This window comes from Oreochromis aureus, linkage group 9 (genome assembly GCF_013358895.1).
Source record: "Oreochromis aureus strain Israel breed Guangdong linkage group 9, ZZ_aureus, whole genome shotgun sequence".
Classification (NCBI taxonomy): domain Eukaryota; kingdom Metazoa; phylum Chordata; class Actinopteri; order Cichliformes; family Cichlidae; genus Oreochromis; species Oreochromis aureus.
In genome coordinates this window covers 11797017-11818654 of record NC_052950.1, presented here as the reverse complement: position 1 = coordinate 11818654, position 21638 = coordinate 11797017, and the positions used below count along the sequence as shown (strand labels likewise).

Below are 21638 nucleotides of genomic sequence, written 5' to 3'. Positions count from 1 at the left end.
ATTTGTGCTTCTCTTTACATGTGTACATAATTCCTGGTAATAAAGAATTATTTAATGTTAATAAATATATTCTGTAAAAGTGTGCAAGCTTAAAAAAACTCAGATGAGTAAAAAGGTCTTTGAGGGTCTGTAGGTTATTTGTGACTTTAAATATATGTCTAACTTCCTCTAATACAGGATATCAGCAGAACTGAAGTTTTCTCAGAGGCATCGAGTGACGCCTACAGCAGCTTTGTGACAAAATGACGTTAATGCACTTTCTTAACCAGCTTGTTCTCGTTCTGTACTTCCTTCTTTCTAACATCGGCTCGGCAACACGGTTCAATGTAATTCTGGTAAAACAATAAAATAATAAGACTACACTTGGGCTTGTTTGGTAAGGAAACATTTTATTGCTTATATTCAGTAACTTTTTATCTTTCTTTTACTGCACTGACAGGTACATGTAAAATAATTTTATTTAGTGATGTTCAAGTTTTAAATACACTGCTTTGTGTTATTATAAGTTTTGTATTTCAACATATTTAAAGCAAAGCACTACAAAAAAAAGAAATGTATGAATGGAGAAGAACATTTTTGTTGTGAAACTGCTTTGAAAATATTAAGCACAGTGTTACAGCTCCATACGTGAAATGATCTCTTTTTTTAATCCAGGCAGTAGAGTAGCCTGTCTGTGAACATGGAGACAGTCAGCATGTTAGTGATTGTCCTGTTTGTTTCAGGTGAGTATTTCAGTATTTCAAAGTCATTATTGGAGTTATTTTACAATGTGGATGTGGAAAAGGACTGAAAAGCAGAATTCATAAACAGAGAAGTAAACTCAAGGAGCCCGCTTTATTGCTGCAAAAACCAAAAACTAAACACTACACACTGAAAATTAGAGACTGGGAACAAAACTAGAAACTAGGAGCTAAGAAGAGTGAGGGAAAACAGGAGCTCAGAAGAGAGAGTAACACAAGGACTGCAGAAGAACATAGAGTGATACAGAGTAACAACTCAATAACAGGCAGAGGAAAACAGGGCTTAAATACACAGATGGATAACGAGGGAATGAGACACATCAGAACACATTACGAGACGGGAAGCAAGCAAAACTGAAAACATTAACAAAGGACGCAAGACTGTCAAAGTAAAAAAGGAAAGAAGAGACATTCACAAAAACACAGACTTGACAATGAGACATGAAGAAACGACGGACTGGGGAACCACAGGGGATTAACAAACCGTGAGCACAGAGACACGAGTAACAAACTGAGAAACACAGAAGAATGACCACAGAGACAGAAATAAACATATACGATAGACTACACAGGGAGGGAGCAATGAGAACAGACTAAATGAAATTCACAACTAGAAATACAAATAAACCAGGAAAAGAACGAGGAAACTAAACAATCCTGAAAATCCTAAAATCAGAAAACTGTAGACTTCATTTAGTAACAAAGTGAACGTAGAGCTACTTTTTGTCCTTACTTTAAATTAAAATGTTTTAAGTACAAAGAGTTAAAAACAGAGGGAAACAAATGTTTGTTGGCATTTTCAAGCAATACAATAGACAGTTTTTGAAACTCTGATTGTGAAGATTTCCATCATACATCCAAACAGCAGATGGTGGTGGAAATGTTCCCGTTATCACTAGAATATCAGTTAAATGTTTAATTTAACAAGAAAATATGCAAATAAAAATATTTTCTCACTAACTAAAGTGAAGAGAATACTTTGATTAGATATTAGATTTTTGTTTGGGAGTAGAAAAACATGTAGTTAATTTGTTTAATATTAATGTGCGAATGGATTAATCATTAAATTGTGTTTACAGGTGCTTTGGCTGGTTGTTCTGATAACACAGCACTCTCCATAAATGCATCAAAGAAGCTGGAAGCACTGAGTGGATCTTGTTTGCAAATCCCATGTAGCTTCACACCCAAAGCAGGACAGACATTTGACAGCACAAGAAAAACCTTTGGAGTGTGGATTAAAAATCAATCCCAATTTGGCAATAATAAAGGCAATGTGATCTTCAACAGTAGTGGAGCAGTTAGCACCTCTCCAATGAGTATTACTGGGAACCTGAGTCAGAAAGACTGCACCACTCTGTTTTCTAATTTAACCACCACATACACAAACACATACTTCTTCAGAGTAGAGAGTGAACCATTCAAGGCGACAGCTGCTTGCGATCCTCTTCAAATAACAGTCAGAGGTAAAGAAAGTCTGAAGTTTTTAATTTGTTTATAAAGTAAAATTACCTTTTTCTTTATGAAACTCCCTCTTTATTACTTAAATCATTATCAACAGTATCTGTCTTAGCTAAAAGTAACAATACTATCACAATGATTGTCCTGATTTATTTCACTATTTTAAAAAAATTTTTTCCCAAAAAACCTCCAACAGTTGTAAGAAATAAGAAAAAAAACTAAATTTACAAGAATAAAACTGAAATATGTGATTGTTTTTTTTATTTTTTTCACAAGGTGAAAATGTGGAGACAGGATCATTAAAACCACATTGTTGCCTATTTCTAAGGCTCATACAAAACTGTGTGAGACTGAGATATTTTAAATGCAATTTTTCTGTATTCATGCTTGAGACTAAAGTTTCCCTAAGAGTTTAGAGCTCTTTTCTCATATTTTAATTGTTTTTATTATACACTGAATATCTTTAAGTGCAAATTTACCACCTGGACTCGTTAACTAAAAAATGAAGATGTTTCTTATCGTCTTTAAAATCAGTTAATCGCATGTTGAAAATGATTTATTACTTTAAATTGATTGACAGCATTGCTTGAGGGTAATCTTTAGATATCTTTTTTATCTTCACATTTTCGATACAGAAAAAAATAGAATATGTTTTGAAAACTAACAAAAGATTTTTTGAGCTCATGCAGTGATTTCCACCACAGAATGATGTCTGTTCAAATGTAATTAAAGTGCGAACAGTGTGGTGGTTTGGCCAGTCATTCTTGTCACAGCTGGGTTTCAGCATGCTTTGTTGTGAACACATGCTCTGTCTACAGATTCTGTGATTTTTAAAAAAAAGTTATGTAGCACAAAATATCCACATGCTTTGTGATATTAAGTTTAATATAACTTTTTTTTAACATTTATACAATATCTTTGTAAAATTATTTCATTATCTGCAGTCATTCACAGAGTGACGAATCTCTCATTATATTTAATTCTGAAAGATTTAACATCAGTAGATTACAAATGTTTTCGAGAACACTCACATCTTATGTTATTTGTGTCCCAACTTTTTTTGCCCAAATTTTCAATAGATTGGCTTCAAATGTTTCAATATTTAAAAAAAAAATCAATTATGTCTCACTTTTAACCTTCATATGTTGATTTTGTACATTTTTGAGTTAATTATATGTTTAAGTGATTTGTGAATGACACAGCAAATCTCAGTTGTTTTAGAAATGAGGTTGTATTTTTTATGCCGTTATTAAGTTTATGTAAGCAAATCTGAGAATCCATGATGGTTCAAACTTGATCTGCTGTGTTCTTTAGCAGATAACATGTTTGTGATCTGAAACCACAGATTCTCCTTGGAGGCCCAAAATTACAATCCCAGGTGATCTGAAGGAGAAGGAGTCTGTCACTATAACCTGCTCAGCTCTCACTCCCTGTCCACACTCCCCTCCTCAACTCACCTGGAATCTCCAACAAGACTCTCACAACAAAATAGAGCAAAACACAGATGGAAGCTTTACAACTAAAATCCAGCAGACCATCACTCTGTCAGACACACATGATGGAAAGAAGATCAGCTGCTCTGCCAGATATCCTGTGAACCAAGGAAAAGACACCAAGACAGCAGAGACAGAAGAGACTCTCAGTGTTTCATGTAAGACAATCAGAGTTTGTTGCTGAACTGAAACCTATAGGACAACATGATTTATGGGATATCACTTTCTTATTTTTTTTTCTCCAGATGTTCCCAAAGACACCTCAGCATCCATCAGTCCATCAGGTTTGGTGTCAGCAGGCAGCTGGGTGAAGCTGACCTGCTCCAGCAGAGCCAAACCTCCAGTCAGCAGCTTCACCTGGTTCAAGAAGAGCAGAGATGGAGCTGTGAAAGTATCTGAAGGAGAGATTTACAGCTTCAATGTAACAGATGGAGGAGTTTATTACTGTGTGGCCACTAATGATCTGGGTAATCAGACATCAGCAGAGATTCATGTGACTGTTGCAGGTAAAGTTACTCACCAGTTATTTTTTAAAATGAATTTTCCTTTTTTCAAGTTTTCCTTGTGATAAATTTTATAGAGAAAAAGAAAGGAGCTTCATGTGGGACTGAATTTTATTTTATGGACATCAAGACTGTATTTTATCCTTCACAGGGCAGTCATTCAGCTTTTAAATGTTAATTATAAAAGTGTTCTCCTGCAACGTCTTTTACGTTGTTGTTCAAAAGTAAATTTTTCCTTCCCTTTGATTCACCCTAAAAGGGTCTCATTTACCATTAAACATTTATTCTGTCACTTCAAGCAGTTTTCTTTGATCTCTAATCTTCTTGCATTACAGAAAACTGTTGGTGTCTACACTATAGTGAAGACTGTGGGAATCATAATGCTTGTGAGCACACTGATCATCTTTGACTACTGACAGTCAGACTTTGATCTATGGGTTATTCTTTTTTCTCCAGATGCTCCTAAAGACACCTCAGCATCCATCAGTCCATCAGGTTTGGTGTCTGCAGGCAGCTGGGTGAAGCTGACCTGCTCCAGCAGAGCCAAACCTCCAGTCAGCAGCTTCACCTGGTTCAAGAAGAGCAGAGATGGAGCTGTGAAAGTATCTGAAGGAGAGATTTACAGCTTCAATGTAACAGATGGAGGAGTTTATTACTGTGTGGCCACTAATGATCTGGGTAATCAGACATCAGGAGGGATTCACGTGACTGTTGCAGGTAAAGATAAAGGCTGAAGACACTGAAGTCTTTCTTTTCTTCCATTTTTCAATTATCTTTGAAGATTTCCTTGTTGATCTATTAATTTAATTGCTACACTGAAACTTAACAACAATGTAAAAAAAGCTGTTGCAAGCGTATCTTTAAGTCCACATTATTGTATATTGTTTGACTCACACAGAGTCCACACTGGTCCTACTTCTTGGAGGAATCTCTGGGATCATCTTACTCATTTGTTTGATAATCTTTCTTTGGCAAGTATCACACATCACATTAGAAGACATGATGTTTAACGGTGATATTTTAGCTGCACTTTAAAATGTGTGTTTTTTTCCATCAAGCTGAGATCTACTCACACATATATTCAACATAAACAGATATAATTTTATTGCTTCTCATGTCGTCCAGGTGGTCAAAGTCAATGCGTCGAACTCAACAACAGACTCGGGTAAGACAATACTGAACTTCTCTGTAGTTTAGCTGTTTACATGATTGTAAACAGCAATCATGTAAACGGTGGTAGTTTACATGATTGTAAACTACCACCTAGTTTACCACCTAGATATTACTGTAGACCAGTAATATCTGGTCTACATCACAGATATTACTTTGCTTATTTTATAGATTCAACCACATGAAGAGCGGGTCGTTGAAGGGCCAGCAAATAACACAGAAAAAGAGGAAGAAAACATCCATTATGGAGAGATCAGCTTCTCTAAGCTGGGATTTGAATCACCCTCTGACTCAGTGCAGGACAGAGGAGAGCAGCAGGATACGGTGTACGCACAGGTGAAAGTCAACAAGCAAGAAAACAGCTTGACACAGAGAGCTCATGGCCAAGAGGAACTCTACGCTGAGGTGAAGAAAAAATGAGAAGTATGTGTTTACAAACTGTAAAGAATGAAATATGAATGTGGAGCCTTTACGTGAAAATGTGTCATACTCACTGCCAAACCGTTCAGTGAAGTAAAAAAAAGCTTTTTTTATGTTCACCCTCCTCTACTAATTTCATACGGCTGTTTTCAGATTTTGACCTCTTATGATATTAAATATGCATAAATAGAAGTTGCAGCAGTTCAGCAGGGAACGGTAAAATGACTGGTACTTATATGCAGTGTTGGTCAAGTTACTTGAAAAAAGTAATTAGTATCTAATTACTGATTACTTCTCCAAAAAGTAATCCCATTACTTTACTGATTACTTATTTTCAAAAGTATTTAGTTACTTAGTTACTTTTAAAAAACATTATACTCAACCTGAATGCGCAACAAAGCAATAGGCCTTTCAGACCAATTATATTTTTTATGCATAATCTATCATATAAAACTGAATCAAATGGAAAGCCTCTTTTAAAAAATAGTTTTATGAGTTTTAATCTTTTAATCTTATGCACATTGCATTAAGCAATAATTAAATTATATGCAACTGTCTTTGACTTGAAGAAATTCTTTAACATTTAAACCCATTAAAAAAAAAAAATAAAAAAATAAAAAAAAAATAAAAAAAAATAAAAAAACATTTAAACCCATTTTCTGCATATTCCAGCATATAAAATAAAATAATGTTTTGTGTCTACACTCGCTCTTTCTAGTAGATGCAAGTAAAACACAGCAAAAAATAACTAAAATCAAAGATTAAGCGGCACATGTTTTCAGGTGTTTAGCACGAGTGGGGCCGGTGGAGGTTTGCCCAGTGCTGCAGTGGTGATGTCAGCAGGAGGATCCGGGGGTTTCTCTGTGCATTTCACATTCCGTGGCAGCGTGCTAGGTGCTTGCTCAGATTTGAAGTTTAATTTTTGCTGTAGAAAGATGTTTTCTTCCAACGCAGCGTGTACAGCGGATGCTAATGTTTTTGTCTCTTTTTACGGACTAAAACTTAAAGTTATGTAAGTACTTCCAAGCTTTAAATGCTGCACAGTCATACTCTCTCCCGCACTCCATATTATCCATTGTTGATACACACTTCTGTTGCTGCCACGGACGTCACATGTGCTTACATCATTGTAATGAGATACTCTCACAAACAAAATCACGGCGGTTTGGTAACGCAGTAACTAGCACAGTAACGAGCTAAGTAGAAAGTAACAGTAGTCTATTTACTTTTTTGCAATAGTAATCATTTACAGTATGCGTTACTTGAAAAAAGTAATCAGATTATATAGCACAGTCTGACTTATTTTGAGCTCCTAAAATAAATCTTACTACAAAGCTGACCCACTCAGTCAAACACATACACTACAATGCCAAAACTATTTGCCTTCACACCCATGTGAACTTGAGTGACATCCCATTCTTAATCCATAAGGTTTAATATGATGTTGGCCCACCGTTTGCAGCAATAATAGTTTCAACTCTTTAGTGAAGGCTTTCCACAGGTTTAGGAGTGTCTTCTTCCAGACACACATTTGTGAGGTCAGACACTGATGTTGGATAAGAAGGCCTGGCTCACAGTCTCCACTCTAATTCATCCTGAAGGTGTTCGGTAAGGACTCTGTGCAGGCCAGTCAAGTTCTTCCACACAAAACTCGCTCATCTATGTCTTTAATCCACCATTCTCTTTGCAACCACCGAAGCCAAATTTGTCCATCAGACTACCAAACAGAGAAGCGTGAATTGTCTCTTCAGAGAACACATCTCCACTGCTCTGGTGTGCAGTGGCAGCATGCTTTACACCACTACAGCCAACACTTTGCATTGTGCAAATGTTTGGAGACACAGTTTGCATGCCTAGGTGCTTGATTTTTTACACCTGTCACCAAGAAAGTGATTGAAACACCTGAATTCAATAATCTGGATGGGTGAGTGAATAATTTTGGCAATATAGTGTACATATATAGCATTTTTCTATGCACAACAGTCACATATATTCAGGCTCTGATGGATGAATAGGGACCAAGTTGGAGTTGAGCATCTTGATCAGGATACTTTATCATGTGGAGAAAGCAATCAATCCACCGTCCTTCCAATTGGTTGATGACCCACTCCTCCACCTGAGCAAAGCGATCTTTTTCATTACTATTATTTTACTTGTTGCCTAATTAATGCAGTATTTACACACTGACATGCTCTTGTTTGATTTGTTATTTATTTAGCAGGCTTGTTAAAATTAATGTCCCATTTATAATGTTCAGTTCATAAATATTTATTTACATATAAATATTTTATCTTAATTGATAAAGTCTCTCTGTGATATTTCTGATTATTTGTGACTCAAATTATTTTGCTCTACTTTATGTCTGATATGAAACAAAAAAATTGTAAAGATACAGCAGGAAGTAAAACAGATCATATTTGTGAATTTGAAGTTTAAAGTGTGTGAAATTATCACTTTGTTCAGCTTTGTACATATAAATGCATTTGTAAAATAATTTTATGTGTGATTGAATCAATTTGAATTTGTGTGTGGTTTCAAACACGCATTTGTGAAATTACTCACAAACATTTGTATATCTCAGTTTAGGCTTGTGATATATCATAATATATTGTATGCATTTATCAACCTTTTAAGAAGAATTTATCTCTATATTCATTCATAAATTTGTTTGTTGATTTATTTATTAACATTTTATAATTCTTGGTGAGCTTGGTGATCATGGGCTTCCTGTCAAGAGGCTTTTAAACTCTCTCCTACAGTGTCTTCAGCTCAGTCTTCACCTTCTCTGACAGCTCAGCTCCAACTTTCTGACTGTAGTAAGTTCTCAGCTTTATGGGCACGTTGAATATCCACCTTTAGTGTTGATGGCGCCATCTCGTGGCAGCCAGCCAACAATTTAATTTTGTTGCCATTCTGCAGGAAATGTTCCCAATCAGTGTTAAATGGATTTTTTTCTTAAGTATTTTATTCATCTTTAGGCATGAAAAGATGAATAAAAATACTGGCTGAGCATGCACCAGTTGTTCGTTCCATTAGACCAGACATGGTAAGAGCTGCTGTCCTTTTCTCCATCATTGTCAGAGTTCTGAGGTTCAGTGTTCAAGAGACTGAGCAGGTTACTGGGAGAGGGGAGAGGAGTTTATCCCAGGTGTATCCATAAACAAAAGTTCTGTGGAGATGATCAGATGGACCACTTGGAGAGTGAGTGAGATTGCCTAATTTGACCATTTGGAGGTCAGGGGGTGGAGACAAGACAAAAGACATGCTGTGGAAGAAAGCGTGAACTAGTTTTTCAGCATTGGTTTTAGACAGGATGTTTCTAATTTTGAACATATTGCACAAATAGAAGAAAGAAGTTCTACATGTAGCCTACATTTAATATATTATAGAAAGACATAATCTGGTCAAAACGCCTCCAAGATTCCTCACTGTATTACTGGAGGATAAGGTCATGCCATCCAGAGTGAGTGTCTGGTTAGATACCTGGCTTCATGGATAGACAAATAAATAAAAACTAGTTCACAAGCAACCCCAGGTCAAAAATATACATAAGAAATAAACTATACATATAAGTTATGATATATTATATATAAATGGTCCACTGGTTAATTACATGAGCACATAGAGACATGGACCTCACACCACAAGCTTGCTCCCAACCTATAATGAAATTCTTTATTATTCAAATAGACATAATGTTCAAAGCACCAAAGTTTTAGCCTGCTATTACAACTGTCACGTGATGTTAAACAGAAGCTTTAGCTCAGCTCTGCAGAGCAGGTCATAATCATGAAGCAGTTCAGTTAAAGTTGTAGATTCAAGCTGCTCTTCATACTTTTGACCACCAGATGTCACCAAAGAGGACACCGTTAGACTCCCTATGGTGTGAAAATTCATGTATTACTAAATCACTTCATTTTTGTAGAGAGTGTGTCTGTGTAGCAGACAGTGAGCAAGAGTACAGAGAATGAGGAATGCAGAGCAGAGGAAATGAAGTTTACCCTGAGGCTGATGGGAAGGAGAAATGACTTAAATTTGAATTATTTGATTTATTCATGTGCTGTTGAATCATCACAGAGTGGGGCAGAAGAGCTGATTCTTTGCTTTCTGTTTCTACAAGTAATATGTGTCTCTACTGAACTCTTGTACAGTTGTCTGTATACAGATTAAGACGCCTTTTCTCATTGTGTGACTCTGTGTTTCCTGAGTCTGCTTCAGGACGTCCTTCTAGTAGAACATGTCTTCCTGTTCCAGCATCACTGCACTCAACTTAAATAGCTCACCCAGAGTCCTGATCTCAATCATACAAAGTAATTATGGACTACAATGTTAATATGTTAGTATGTAAGAGATGATGGCTGAAATTTGGTTTGGTGTCAGCAGCTTCACCTGGTTCAAGAAGAGCAGAGATGGAGCTGTGAAAGTATCTGAAGGAGACATTTACAGCTTCAATGTAACATTATTGTGTGACCACTAATGATCTGGGACCTTACACATCAGTAGAGATTGATGTGACTGTTAAAGGTAAAGTTAGCATTAATTATTTTACTGAGTTCAATCTTTTCATGATTTACCTCTTTTCTTTGTAGTATACCTTGCAAGATAATGGAGACAGTGTTTTGTCTAAATGTTTATGTTTTAGGAAGTTTTAGGCTCAAACTTCTTTGACCATTGTTGCATTACAGGTGAACACTCTGAGATATTATTTGGTGTCCTTCATATACTCAAGGCATTAGTAGTCTTAATGCTTGTGAGCATGTCTTTGAATTGTGAGACAAAGTTTTATCTGAAACTTTCATTTTCATCTACAGATTAACTTGTCTGCAATAAGTCAAAAAGGAAGTTTATTTAAAAATGTCTTTCAGATGGTTCAGATCAAGATGCTCCAACAAACCAGAGACAGAAAACTGATAGAAGAGCAGAGTCACTCCATCACACATCAAGTAAGGACAATGTGCCTTAAAACAGAGTTTCATTTACTGCAGAACAGGATTCGTTCGTGAGAACTTAATTCTTTCTTGAATTATATGTCTCGTTTCTTCTACAGTTATTCTTTTTGCTGCAGGTATGGTATTAATGGGGTGATGCTCAGTGTGATGGCCAGTTTTCTGTGACGTTCCTACATTTCCAGGAAGAAATACTGGATCTCCTTCAGTGTCTCCTTCAGATTCCAATCAGCTTATCAACTCCAAAAATAAAATGTAAGTTGTTTTCATTTTAACACTTTTAGTACATTCTAATTAAAATAATAATTTCTTGATTTCATTTAAGCAATATTTCACAGCACAGGAGTTCTTCCAATATTATTGGCCAAAACTGAAAATTAGTTTGTCAGCTAAAATTTCATTTCATTTTGAATAAATGTATTATTGTCTCTTGTCTTTTGTTTAAATGTGTTAAGGAAACACCAAATATTCAAACAGCAATTTGTCTTTTGGTTCTAATTGTCCAGTAACCTTTGAGTGGAAATATTTTGAGTGATATTTTGTGTTCACTCAGTATACACCTGTGCTTTGTAATGAGGGCAGAAATCTATGTTTTGCTAGCTGCTTTTGATATAGATGAAGTTAAAATGATGGTGAAACAGAGCAGTTTAAGTTCATCAGTAAATGGAATCATGAGCAGAAGAAGAAATAAACCAAGCTCAACCTCAGTGTCATTCTCAACCGAGATTCCTCCTGCAACAGTTTAGCCTATCAAATCTACCTGTCAGGTACTAACCACATATATGTGACTGCTTAGCAGCTGAACCCTTTATCTTTAGCCATGCATTTAGAAAATAATCTAAACATGAGAGAAAAAGAAAACAAACCTCGCAGCTTGTTTCATGAGTCGGTGCTCAAACACTTTTGATGAACAGTCTTCAAAACAACCAGCAGCACACTTTGTGCTGTAGAAAAAGAAGTGCTTGTACAGCAGTTGAAGAGAGGAGAGAGCAGATAGGAGCTTTCTATCACGTGTTGCTGCTCCACACACATGACCCAGGGACATTTACCAGAATGATCCTCTATGATCTCATCTCAAAGCTGAAAGATTTTCCTTGGTATTTCCTAATTTGATTATCAAACATAAGCCAACTTCCAAATTTGGACTGCAGTAGCCAGTTGCCTTCCTAAATATTATTACAGGATGTATTGAGTTCAGTGCAGCATTGAAGAGTAGGCCTGCCCTCTCTTTGTCCGTGTGTGAATGTGCATGTGTGTCAGCTGGGTGTATTTTGATCATGCTGATTGGTCAGCTGTGTGTGTGATTATGTAAACACGATGTGAGTCAGTATGAAGTTCTGTTAATGTTATTATTAGTGCTTAAAATTACCCTCTGAGGATGTATAATGCTTTCATGATTAAACCGTGATGCACATAGGAAAGTAAAATAGTACTGGCCTAAAGTGTGATACTTCAGAGGAGCCACAGTGTTACAGACAAATAATCCTGGTGGGGATCCTTCATGATCAGATTGCCCTGGCTTGTGTTAGCCAGCAGCTTCCCAATCGGGGCATGCCTCCAGTAACAGTCCCCAGGCTTAAACCACCAATGCTACACAAGACTACCTAACTCAAAAATCTGAGTGTCCGTGTCAGATGTTGGGGTACCAGAACACTTCTGAGGAGTGGGAAGGAAGAAAATACACACACAAGGTCAAGGAAAATTAACTTAGGGTTCCAGTGGGCCTTTCAGTGTTAACATATGGACGTTAAACTTGATACTTTCTGTCTGTGTATTGTGCACTGTTAACGTGTAGTTTCTCATGTTTAGTGTCTAATTGTGGCACTGAAAGAGCCACTCGAGACATGATGAAAGTTAAATAAATTCCAGTATCTGCATTTGGTTGAATGTCTCGACTGAATCACAAAGTAAACGAAGAAATATTTACTACACTGAGGAAGTTGGTCAACAGGTTTCTACAACCTGTGTGTGTACAAAGCTGTAGACACACAGCTTTCTGCAACACAATTTCTTCATTTGGCTTCTTCATTACTTCTGTGATGTTTGCTTTAAGATTGTTTTCTCTTAAGCATCTAAAATTGATTTATGTCAAAGTAAAACACACATGGATGCAAGGACCCAGCAGCACATTGCACTGTGAGATCAGTGATCAGTGTTGTTCACTTCACCCATCTATGGTTTTAATGCTGTGTCTACTTGAGATATTGATACATTCAGATAAACTATAAATTAATCACAAACACAGTTAAAATCAGAACATCTAAGGGCGGACAGATGAGGAGTGCAGCATCTGAAAAACTGGAGTGCATGATGGGAACATCACAGGTCTGTTTGCTTTGACATTACAACATCTAAACAGAGAAGTGTTTCACTCACTTTGCTTCTGCTGAAATCACACGTTGACTTTTACTTTGTCGTCTCTCTGCTGTAGCAGTCTGATCATTTGGTAGGAAAACACATTTGCAGTTTTGTTTGTTTATATCAGACTGTGATATTGTGTTTCTAGTTTTAATAACACCTTACTTTTTAAAAGAATGTACATGTTCCTTATTCATCATTTGATTCGTGTATTTTTTTCATATTTTTCCAGGTGATGAGTTTTGTGACAGTCCAGTCTGTGAACATCATGTTACTGAGTCTCCTCTTTATTCCAAGTGAGCCGTCTCAGTCATTTACAGGCAGTTAACTTTATATTGAAGATGTTGACAGGACAGGAGAAAAAATCAAGAGATACATGGCTGTTAATGTCAGATTTTTCATTCTGAATTTTTTTTCTTCATTAAGATTTCAACATTTTAATGATGAACTCTGTTTTTTTTTCCAGAGCCTTCGACTGCTTGTCCTGAGTATTCAGACCTCTTCATCACTGCACCAACAGACATGGAAGCTCTGAGTGGATCATGTTTACAAATCCCATGTAACTTTAGTGCTGCTGCTGCGACCAGTAAAGTTTGACAGCAGAAGAGCTGTCTTCGGAGTGTGGATTAAAAATCAGTCCAATGTTATTAAATTTCCAAAAATGAGATCTTCAACAGCAGTGAGACAATTAACACCTATCCAATGAATATTACAGGAAACCTGAAGGAGAAAAACTGCACCACTCTGTTTTTCAATTTAACCACAACTTATACAAACACATACTACTTCAGAATTATGAACTGGCCGTACAGAGCAACAGCAGCTTGTGATCCTCTTAAAATAACAATTAAAGGTAAGATACATTTCTTTTCATCAGTCAAAAATATAAAAAGTTAAATGCAGCCTTGTTTTAACCAGCAAAAAAACAATTATGTCAAATATAACAAAAATATGTTTATGTTATTTTTTTTGTATTTAGATGATCTTTTGTGTTCTTTATTGTGAACAATAAAAGGATTTAGTCAAAAATAAAAAAGGTTTACATTTCTGCATAATTGTTGTTTAGTAAAGTTTGTAAACACATGAAACACAACCTGACTGCACAATGTTAACACACATAGACATATGGACTATAGTCTGTATTGTGCAAATACCAAGACTCCGTCAAAACTGCAAGAAGCAAAAAGAGAAAAATAAACTCTAAAAGACATGAAACTGTGCAAAAAAGTAAATAAGTAGTTAACAATAATACAGCCATGCAACTTATATATTTAGAGGATAGATGACATAAACATATTGTAAAAAAATAAAATAAAATAAAAGCACTGTTGCCGCACAGCAAGAAGGTCCTGAGTTCAATTCCACCATCAGGCCGGGGTCTTTCTGTGTGGAGTTTGCATGTTCTCCCTGTGTTTGCGTGGGTTCTCTCCGGTACTCCGGCTTCCTCCCACCGTCCAACGACATGCAGCTTGTGGGGTAGGTTAATTGGATAATCCAAATTGCCACTAGGTGTAAATGTGCGAGTGAATGTGAGTACGAATGGTTGTCTGTCCCTGTGTGTTAGCCCTGCGACAGACTGGCGACCTGTCCAGGGTGTACCCCGCCTCTCGCCCTATGACAGCTGGGATAGGCTCCAGCGCCCCCCGCGACCCTGAAAAGGATAAGCGGAAGCGAATGGATGGATGGATGGATGGATGGAAAATATATTCCTTGAATGCAGCAAAGTCCCACATTACTCTGTGTCTTGACTGTATTTCCTGTATTATCACAACACTAATTCCAGAGCTCAAACATGTCTGCTACTTTCTGCAAATAATATAATCTGAATACATTTTACATTTATGTTTTCTTCCCCACCCCCGAAGTGGCTTGTTCGGGTGCTCACACACACAAACTACACCCTTTTTGGCTCCTACCTCAAAGCACACTGTGCTCTGTCGATCCTACGTGCTGCACAATAATGTTTAATATTTAGTATTTATGTTATATTCCCATAGATCATAGTGATGATGTTGTTTATTATATTGCTCTTTTTTTTTCTGTTTTTCTTTCTCAAAAGGTGATCCAGGTGATTGATATATGTATTTTTTGTCTGCTTATTTTGTTGGTTTTGTTTTTTGCCCTTTATCACCGTTCCTCTTCCCCGCTGTTTTCTTTCTCCTCTTTCTTTTCCCCAGTCAAGTCTGTCCCGTATTTAGCAAGTGAAAATAAAATAAAATAAACAATAAAGGTGAATCAAATAGACCATTACGGCAAGGCTGGGATGGTCCATTTGGTAAAGTAAATCCGTTGGGCATCTTTCTTCACCTTTAGACAAAAATTCTGATGGCAAAAGAGCCAAACGGGACAGGTTAAAAAAAAAAAAAAAAAAAAAACAAACAAAAAAAACATTTATGTTTTCGATTGTACAGTAGAAACATGTATGAGGACTTTCAAACACCTACACCGATCTCTGTCTGTATTTTCTGTATTTCTCTATTATCGATTTACAAATACGTTTGTGATGTGAAACCACAGATTCTCCTTGGAGGCCCAATATTACAGTCGAAGGTGATCTGAAGGAGAAGGAGTCTGTCACTATAACCTGCTCAGCTCTCACTCCCTGTCCACACTCCCCTCCTCAACTCACCTGGAATCTCCAACAAGACTCTCACAACAAAACAGAGGAAAACACAGATGGAAGCTTTACAACTAAAATCCAGCAGACCATCACTCTGTCAGACACACATGATGGAAAGAAGATCAGCTGCTCTGCCAGATATCCTGTGAACCAAGGAAAGGACACCAAGACAGCAGAGACAGAAGAGACTCTCAGTGTTTCATGTAAGACAATCAGAGTTTGTTGCTGAACTGAATCCTATAGGACAACATGATTTATGGGATATTTATTTCTTTTTTTTTTCTCCAGATGTTCCTAAAAACACCTCAGCATCCATCAGTCCATCAGGTTTGGTGTCAGCAGGCAGCTGGGTGAACCTGACCTGCTCCAGCAGAGCCAAACCTCCAGTCAGCAGCTTCACCTGGTTCAAGAAGAGCAGAGATGGAGCTGTGAAAGTATCTGAAGGAGAGATTTACAGCTTCAATGTAACAGATGGAGGAGTTTATTACTGTGTGGCCACTAATGATCTGGGTAATCAGACATCAGCAGAGATTCATGTGACTGTTGCAGGTAAAGGTAAACTACACCACTGTTGTGGCAAATTAAATAACATCTTTTTCGGGGACATAATTTTTTTCATATCTTTCTATCAGGACATCAGAATAGTGGTTCTTTACCACTGAGTCTACTTCTTGGAGGCATCCTTGGGTTCATCTTACTGATCTGTTTGATTATCTTTGCTTTGTAAGTATCTCACATCAAAACAGAAATCATGATCAGCTACTGTCACGGATATTTTAGCTACATATTAAAAATGTCCTTTTCCTTTCAGGCTTAACTTTACTCACAAAAATATTTAACAAATAAGTGACTATAGTTGATGTGTCTACCTTTACAGCACAGCTCTCAGGTTGTTAAAGTACCAAACTCAGCAAGAGACTCAGGTAGGAAGATACAAAAATTAGTTTGTTCAGATGTTTACTAATTTCATCAGGGCAATCTGTTCACTTTAAATTGTCTGAAAATATCAATAAGAATGGCTTGAAATGCAGCCACAAAACCTCCTGATTTATTTCATAGAGTCAAACAAGTGAAGAGCTGGTTGTTGAAGAGCCGACAAGTAAAACAGAAGGAGGGGAAGAAAACATCCATTATGGAGAGATCAACTTCTCTGTGCTGGGATATGAAGCATCCTCTGTCTCAGTGCAGGACACAGGACAGCAGCAGGATACGGTGTACGCACAGGTGAAAGTCAACAAGCCAAAAAACGGCTTAACACAGAGAGCTCATGGCCAAGAGGAACTCTACGCTGAGGTCAGAAAAAGTGAGAACAGCTGTGTTAAGACATTAACAAAGAAATACAGAGATCAATGAAGTAAACCCAACAAACCACTTCCTGCACATTTTGGGGGGTTTTCTGCTTTCCTTTAAAACTTCATTTAGCTGCTTTCATATCTGTCTCACTAGTGGAATAAAGTTTTTCTAAGATTTCTGGAAACATCACTGGATCAGAAACATCACCAGCATGATGTTGAGAGTTCACCTGTAAAGTGATAATCTGACCAGCTCTCATTAAGGTTGCCAGTCAGATACTTCCAGATCACCTCACTTCATTAGGAATCTCCTCTAATCAAATATTACTTTTGACTACACCCAACGTTTCATGGAACAGAGAAAGTTTCTGATGAACTGTAATCCAACACATATTGCTTCATGCTCTGTTGTAAAGCTTACAAAACAGTATTGCAATTCATACAACAGTGTCTCCCTAATCTCGGCTGCAACATCTAAAAGGAAGGCAAACTCCACATGAAAATATAAATTGATTTACAAAAAAATCTTAAGAGTTAGAAATTGTAAACTTCAAATATTTGCAGATTTTGTTTTAGTCTGATGGTCAGCCCTTATTTATGAGCATATACCACTGCCCAGTCCACAAAACACTGACTCCTACAAATACTCCTCCGAGTGATATGATCCAGATAGCACAGAAAGTGGCCCTTCTGGCCTTGAGCACACCACAAATGTTAAAACAGGTCAATTTTGACCCAGCAGTTCAGTTTCTGCTGCACAGTTACATTGATCACATTGAAGAATAAATGCCATTACTTTTCTGTAAATCAGACTACATGCGTATCTTATCTTTAAATGTATGAGCTGCATGTCTAACCAGCATATCCCTAAATCTGGCATAATATAAAAAAAAAAACCCACTGTGAGACACAGCATAAACTACTGTAAGCTTTTTGATTTGGATGTTATAATAAGGGTCTTATTAGTGCCTGTTTGTTCCTCCAGGTATTGTTATGGATGCTTTGTCTGAAGATGAGCTCAATGAAATGTGTTCTTGTTGTTTCATGTTAGTATGGAGTGATGGAACACTAAACATTCAAATGGTGATTTAGAGTTTTGTCTTTTGGTATTTATTGTCAAGTGAAATTTAACCAATAATGTGTCTGTTGTTAACAACTACTGTGATGTCACTTTTTGGATTTGAGTGCAGTGGATTAGAGTACTGAAATAAACTATAGTCATATTTCAGACTGATGATGTTAAATAAACTGTATTTTAATGAGTTATTTTGGTCAGATTCTTATGAACTCCGGACAGCTTTGGGTGAATCAGTTCTATCGTCTGCTGACTTCAAGAATGTGGTGTGAATGAGACACGGCGAGTCCACAGGTCGAGGTTTTGAGCCATTTTATTTACCACGGCTGCAGCTCATAAGCTACCAGCCGCAAGGACTTCTCACCACAACAACAGCTCTCTACTCTCTGACATTTTTAAAAACCTGCTTTTTTACCTGCTGTCTTTACTCACTGAGTGTTTGATGCTTTAGGTTTGTTTCTTGTTTATTTCTTGTCTTTATTGTTTTCTGGTTTTCAATATTGTTCTTATAAGTAAATTGACTTGACATGACTTTGTTATAAAATGTCTTATATTTTAAAAATGGTGTTACAGTGATTTGGTTTACTTTGGAGGACCCTGAATTTTTCAGTGGTGCCAAACGTTTTATACATGCAGTTGTGCAACATATGCTGAAAAACTCCAGCCTGGATTCTTCTGCTTTGTCAAACTTTAGCCCTGTGTCAAAGCGACCTTTCTTGTTTAGGTCCTGGAAAAATGCCTTCTGTGTCAGCAATGATGGTTTTATCTCCACCTCTGCCATGTTGTTAGACCCAGTTTTAGCAGCAGAAGCCCCTGCATCAACCTTCTCTTTCTTTTCTTTTCTTCTCTATTGCTCACCTACAACTTGTGCAAAACTCATTTTATCTGTTTGAACTGCTGAATCTGTATGTCTACACCTGATGCTTTTGCTTATTCCAAAGAAAACCCAAACTCAGAGGTGCTAGAGTTTTTGCAATTCAGTTTTTCTGAAATGCTGTTTTACTTTTACTTCAGATGTAATGGGACACGCACCTTCCAAAACATCTCATCGGTCCACAGAGTTTTTTCCCAAATGTTTTAAGCATCAACATGATGTTTTCTGGCAGAGATGAGCCTTCATGTTCTTTCAGCTCAGCAGTGGATTTTATCCTGGAACTCTGCATTACAGGCCATCTTTGCCAAGTCTCCTTCTTATAGTGGAGTCATGAACTCTGACCTTAAAAAACGCAAGTGAGGCCTGCAGTTCTTTGGATGTTTTTCTGGGGGTTTTTGTGACCTTCTTGGATGAGTCATTGCTACGCTCTTGGGGTAATATTAATCAGCTTCACATTCCTGAGAAGTTTCACCACTTCTCCATGTTTTCAACATTTGTGGACAATGGCTCACTGTGATTCGCTGGAGTCCCACAGCTTTAGAAATGTCTTTATACCAGACTTTATTTTCCAGATTCAGAGATTCAAAGCAGAAACATTTAAACACATTGAGGAAGTTTGTCAACAGGAAGCTGAAGGCACAGTCTGTGCAAACTGACTGCAGGCACACAAGGTTCTGCAAGAAGATTGCTTAATCATTTGGTCTGCCATTATTTCTATTAGTGGCTCTTGTATCAGAACCCAACAGAACACTGGACTGTAACAAGATGATGAGTGTTATTCACTTATTAAACATAACTATGTATATCTATAACTCTGACTTAAATACTACAGCTGTGGAGGTTGAGACCCACTTGAACTCCGAAAACTACCAAAAGTAATGAACTAAGCTCAGAAAATATTTCTATGTGACGGATTTATGTCTTTTTCAAAAAATGAATCAAATTTAAGGCAAGTGTTTTCTTTAACTCTTGTGTTGTTTCATTTGATCCTGTTTTTCTACCAGAAGAGCAGAATAGTGGCTCCTTCCCATTGTGGTCACTTCTTGGAGGAATCCTCGGGATGATGTCACTCTCCTTGATCATCTTTGTTTGGATCCTCTGACTCAGTGCAAGACAGAGGACAACAGCAGGATTTGGTGTACGCACAGGTGAAAGTCAACAAGCCAGAAAACTGTTTAACACAGAGGAACTCTGAGGCGAAGAAAATATGAATGTCTAAAAGGAGATCACATTACAGAAACGTGTTAACAAAGAAAAACACACGTGCTAACACAGCAGCCAGACCCAGAACTTCAGCAGGTAACAAAGTGATGAGCAGCCTTTGTTTCTACATGTACAAGTTTCTAAAGTAGCATCCCTGTGGAGATTACTTTGAAGTCTCTTTGGGCTGATGTTCATTTTTGCTGTTGTCGACTTTGTGTTCATACATACAAACTAAAAGAAAGATTGTATGTTTGTCGTCATTAGAGCGACACACATTGTGTGGGTGTGTGGGCCTGTAATCTTTAAGTTTTTATTGTTAACTGCTAATTATGTGACAGTGTCAGTTTTTGGAGTGACAGTGATGTGATGTAATGAGTAGTGTAACAATTTACTTTCTGCAGTGAGTAATTAAGTAACATAAAGTATTACTTTTAAGAAGAGTAACTGGTAATATGTAATACATTATTTTTCTTTAGTAACAAGCCCTACACTGTTCTTTTCCAACAGTTTAGTGAACTTAACGAGACAAATCCCATCTCTGTACAGTTTTACTTTGTACTGGTATAATGCAAAATACTAAGTCTCTTATTTTTATCCAGATAACTGGATTACTAAGGATTTTTTTACTTGAAACGTCACAGATTTTTATTTGTTACAGTGATCTTTTTTCTCTTTATGGATTGGTTTTATCGTTTGAGGGTTTTGTTAACAACAGAGGAAATCTAATAAACCGCAAAGTACTGACGTTTGGGCATTGTGTCTAGCTTCTGGACGTGCAGATGTTTCCAAACACTGCTCTGTTAATAATAGCCACATCACGTGACAATGGCTACGCTAATTGATGTGGTGCCTTTCACCGCGGTTTTGACAGGTGTCTTATACCTGCTAAGGTAATTTTTTTTTTTTAACCAGTCATTTGTGCTGGTGTTTTAAATACTGAACAAATCTTTTTGATTGTTATTTTTGCTCTGGATTGTGAAAATATAGCCAATCCATTCATTTAAATATTGAGATCCAAGTAAAATAAATGTTGGTTTGTTTGAAAGACTACAGTCATATATATTAAAAAAAATGCAGAGCAGCACACAGTGCAGGGCTGTAAATTTAAATCTCTCAATAGAAATCAGCTCTGCTTTAAAATAGAAAAAGAAAACAGGCAGAAATATTTGGTTCTGACTAACATTTGTTCTCTTTTCTACTTTCAACAGAAAATGTTATTTGCAGCATCAGTTCACTTCATCCTCAACTTCATCCAACACTTTTCTTGACAAATGATATTTTCCTCCTCTTGTTTGTGTAACCAAAACTTGAGTCACAGACTGAATCAAACATAGAAGAACAAACCTGATGACGTGATTCGAACACATCCAGACTTGAGTTTTTTTGGTGGATTCAGCCCACAAACAGCTGAAAACAGTGGTTGTCATAATAAACATCTTTTTCTTTTTTCATATATTTTATGTTATAAACTGGGTTTATTGTGCAT

General features: G+C 36.9%; 2 protein-coding genes and 2 long non-coding RNA genes across 6 annotated transcripts in view; all 4 read left to right on the top strand.

The window, feature by feature from the left end:
* Positions 1–297: 297 nt before the first annotated feature.
* Positions 298–21638, top strand: part of LOC116309485 (B-cell receptor CD22-like) — a 32271-nt gene continuing 10930 nt past the window's right edge. Inside the window, exons 1-9 of one of the 3 annotated variants that reach the window (XM_039617108.1) lie at positions 298–376; positions 655–722; positions 1820–2203; positions 3544–3849; positions 3937–4197; positions 4651–4911; positions 5093–5165; positions 5320–5359; positions 5536–6264. In XM_039617108.1, coding sequence (XP_039473042.1) covers positions 680–722; positions 1820–2203; positions 3544–3849; positions 3937–4197; positions 4651–4911; positions 5093–5165; positions 5320–5359; positions 5536–5784 — 1617 coding nt within the window. In that variant the 5' untranslated portion in view covers positions 298–376; positions 655–679 and the 3' untranslated portion in view covers positions 5785–6264. Of the gene's footprint in view, positions 377–654; positions 723–1819; positions 2204–3543; positions 3850–3936; positions 4198–4650; positions 4912–5092; positions 5166–5319; positions 5360–5535 lie in introns of those variants that run through there. The other 2 variants (XM_039617110.1, XM_039617109.1) reach the window with 2 other exon arrangements.
* LOC120441745 lies at positions 13117–13657 on the top strand. Its single transcript, XR_005614237.1, has 3 exons — positions 13117–13176; positions 13321–13384; positions 13555–13657. It is a non-coding gene; the product is annotated as an uncharacterized LOC120441745 (long non-coding RNA).
* Positions 13739–17303, top strand: LOC120441738 (B-cell receptor CD22-like). The gene is made up of 6 exons (XM_039617113.1): positions 13739–13941; positions 15606–15911; positions 15997–16257; positions 16341–16431; positions 16586–16631; positions 16768–17303. The coding sequence occupies exons 1-6, from the start codon at positions 13791–13793 to the stop codon at positions 17059–17061; spliced, it is 1149 nt and encodes a 382-aa protein (XP_039473047.1). The 5' UTR covers positions 13739–13790; the 3' UTR covers positions 17062–17303.
* Positions 19689–21435, top strand: LOC120441747. The gene is made up of 3 exons (XR_005614240.1): positions 19689–19824; positions 19954–20248; positions 21361–21435. It is a non-coding gene; the product is annotated as an uncharacterized LOC120441747 (long non-coding RNA).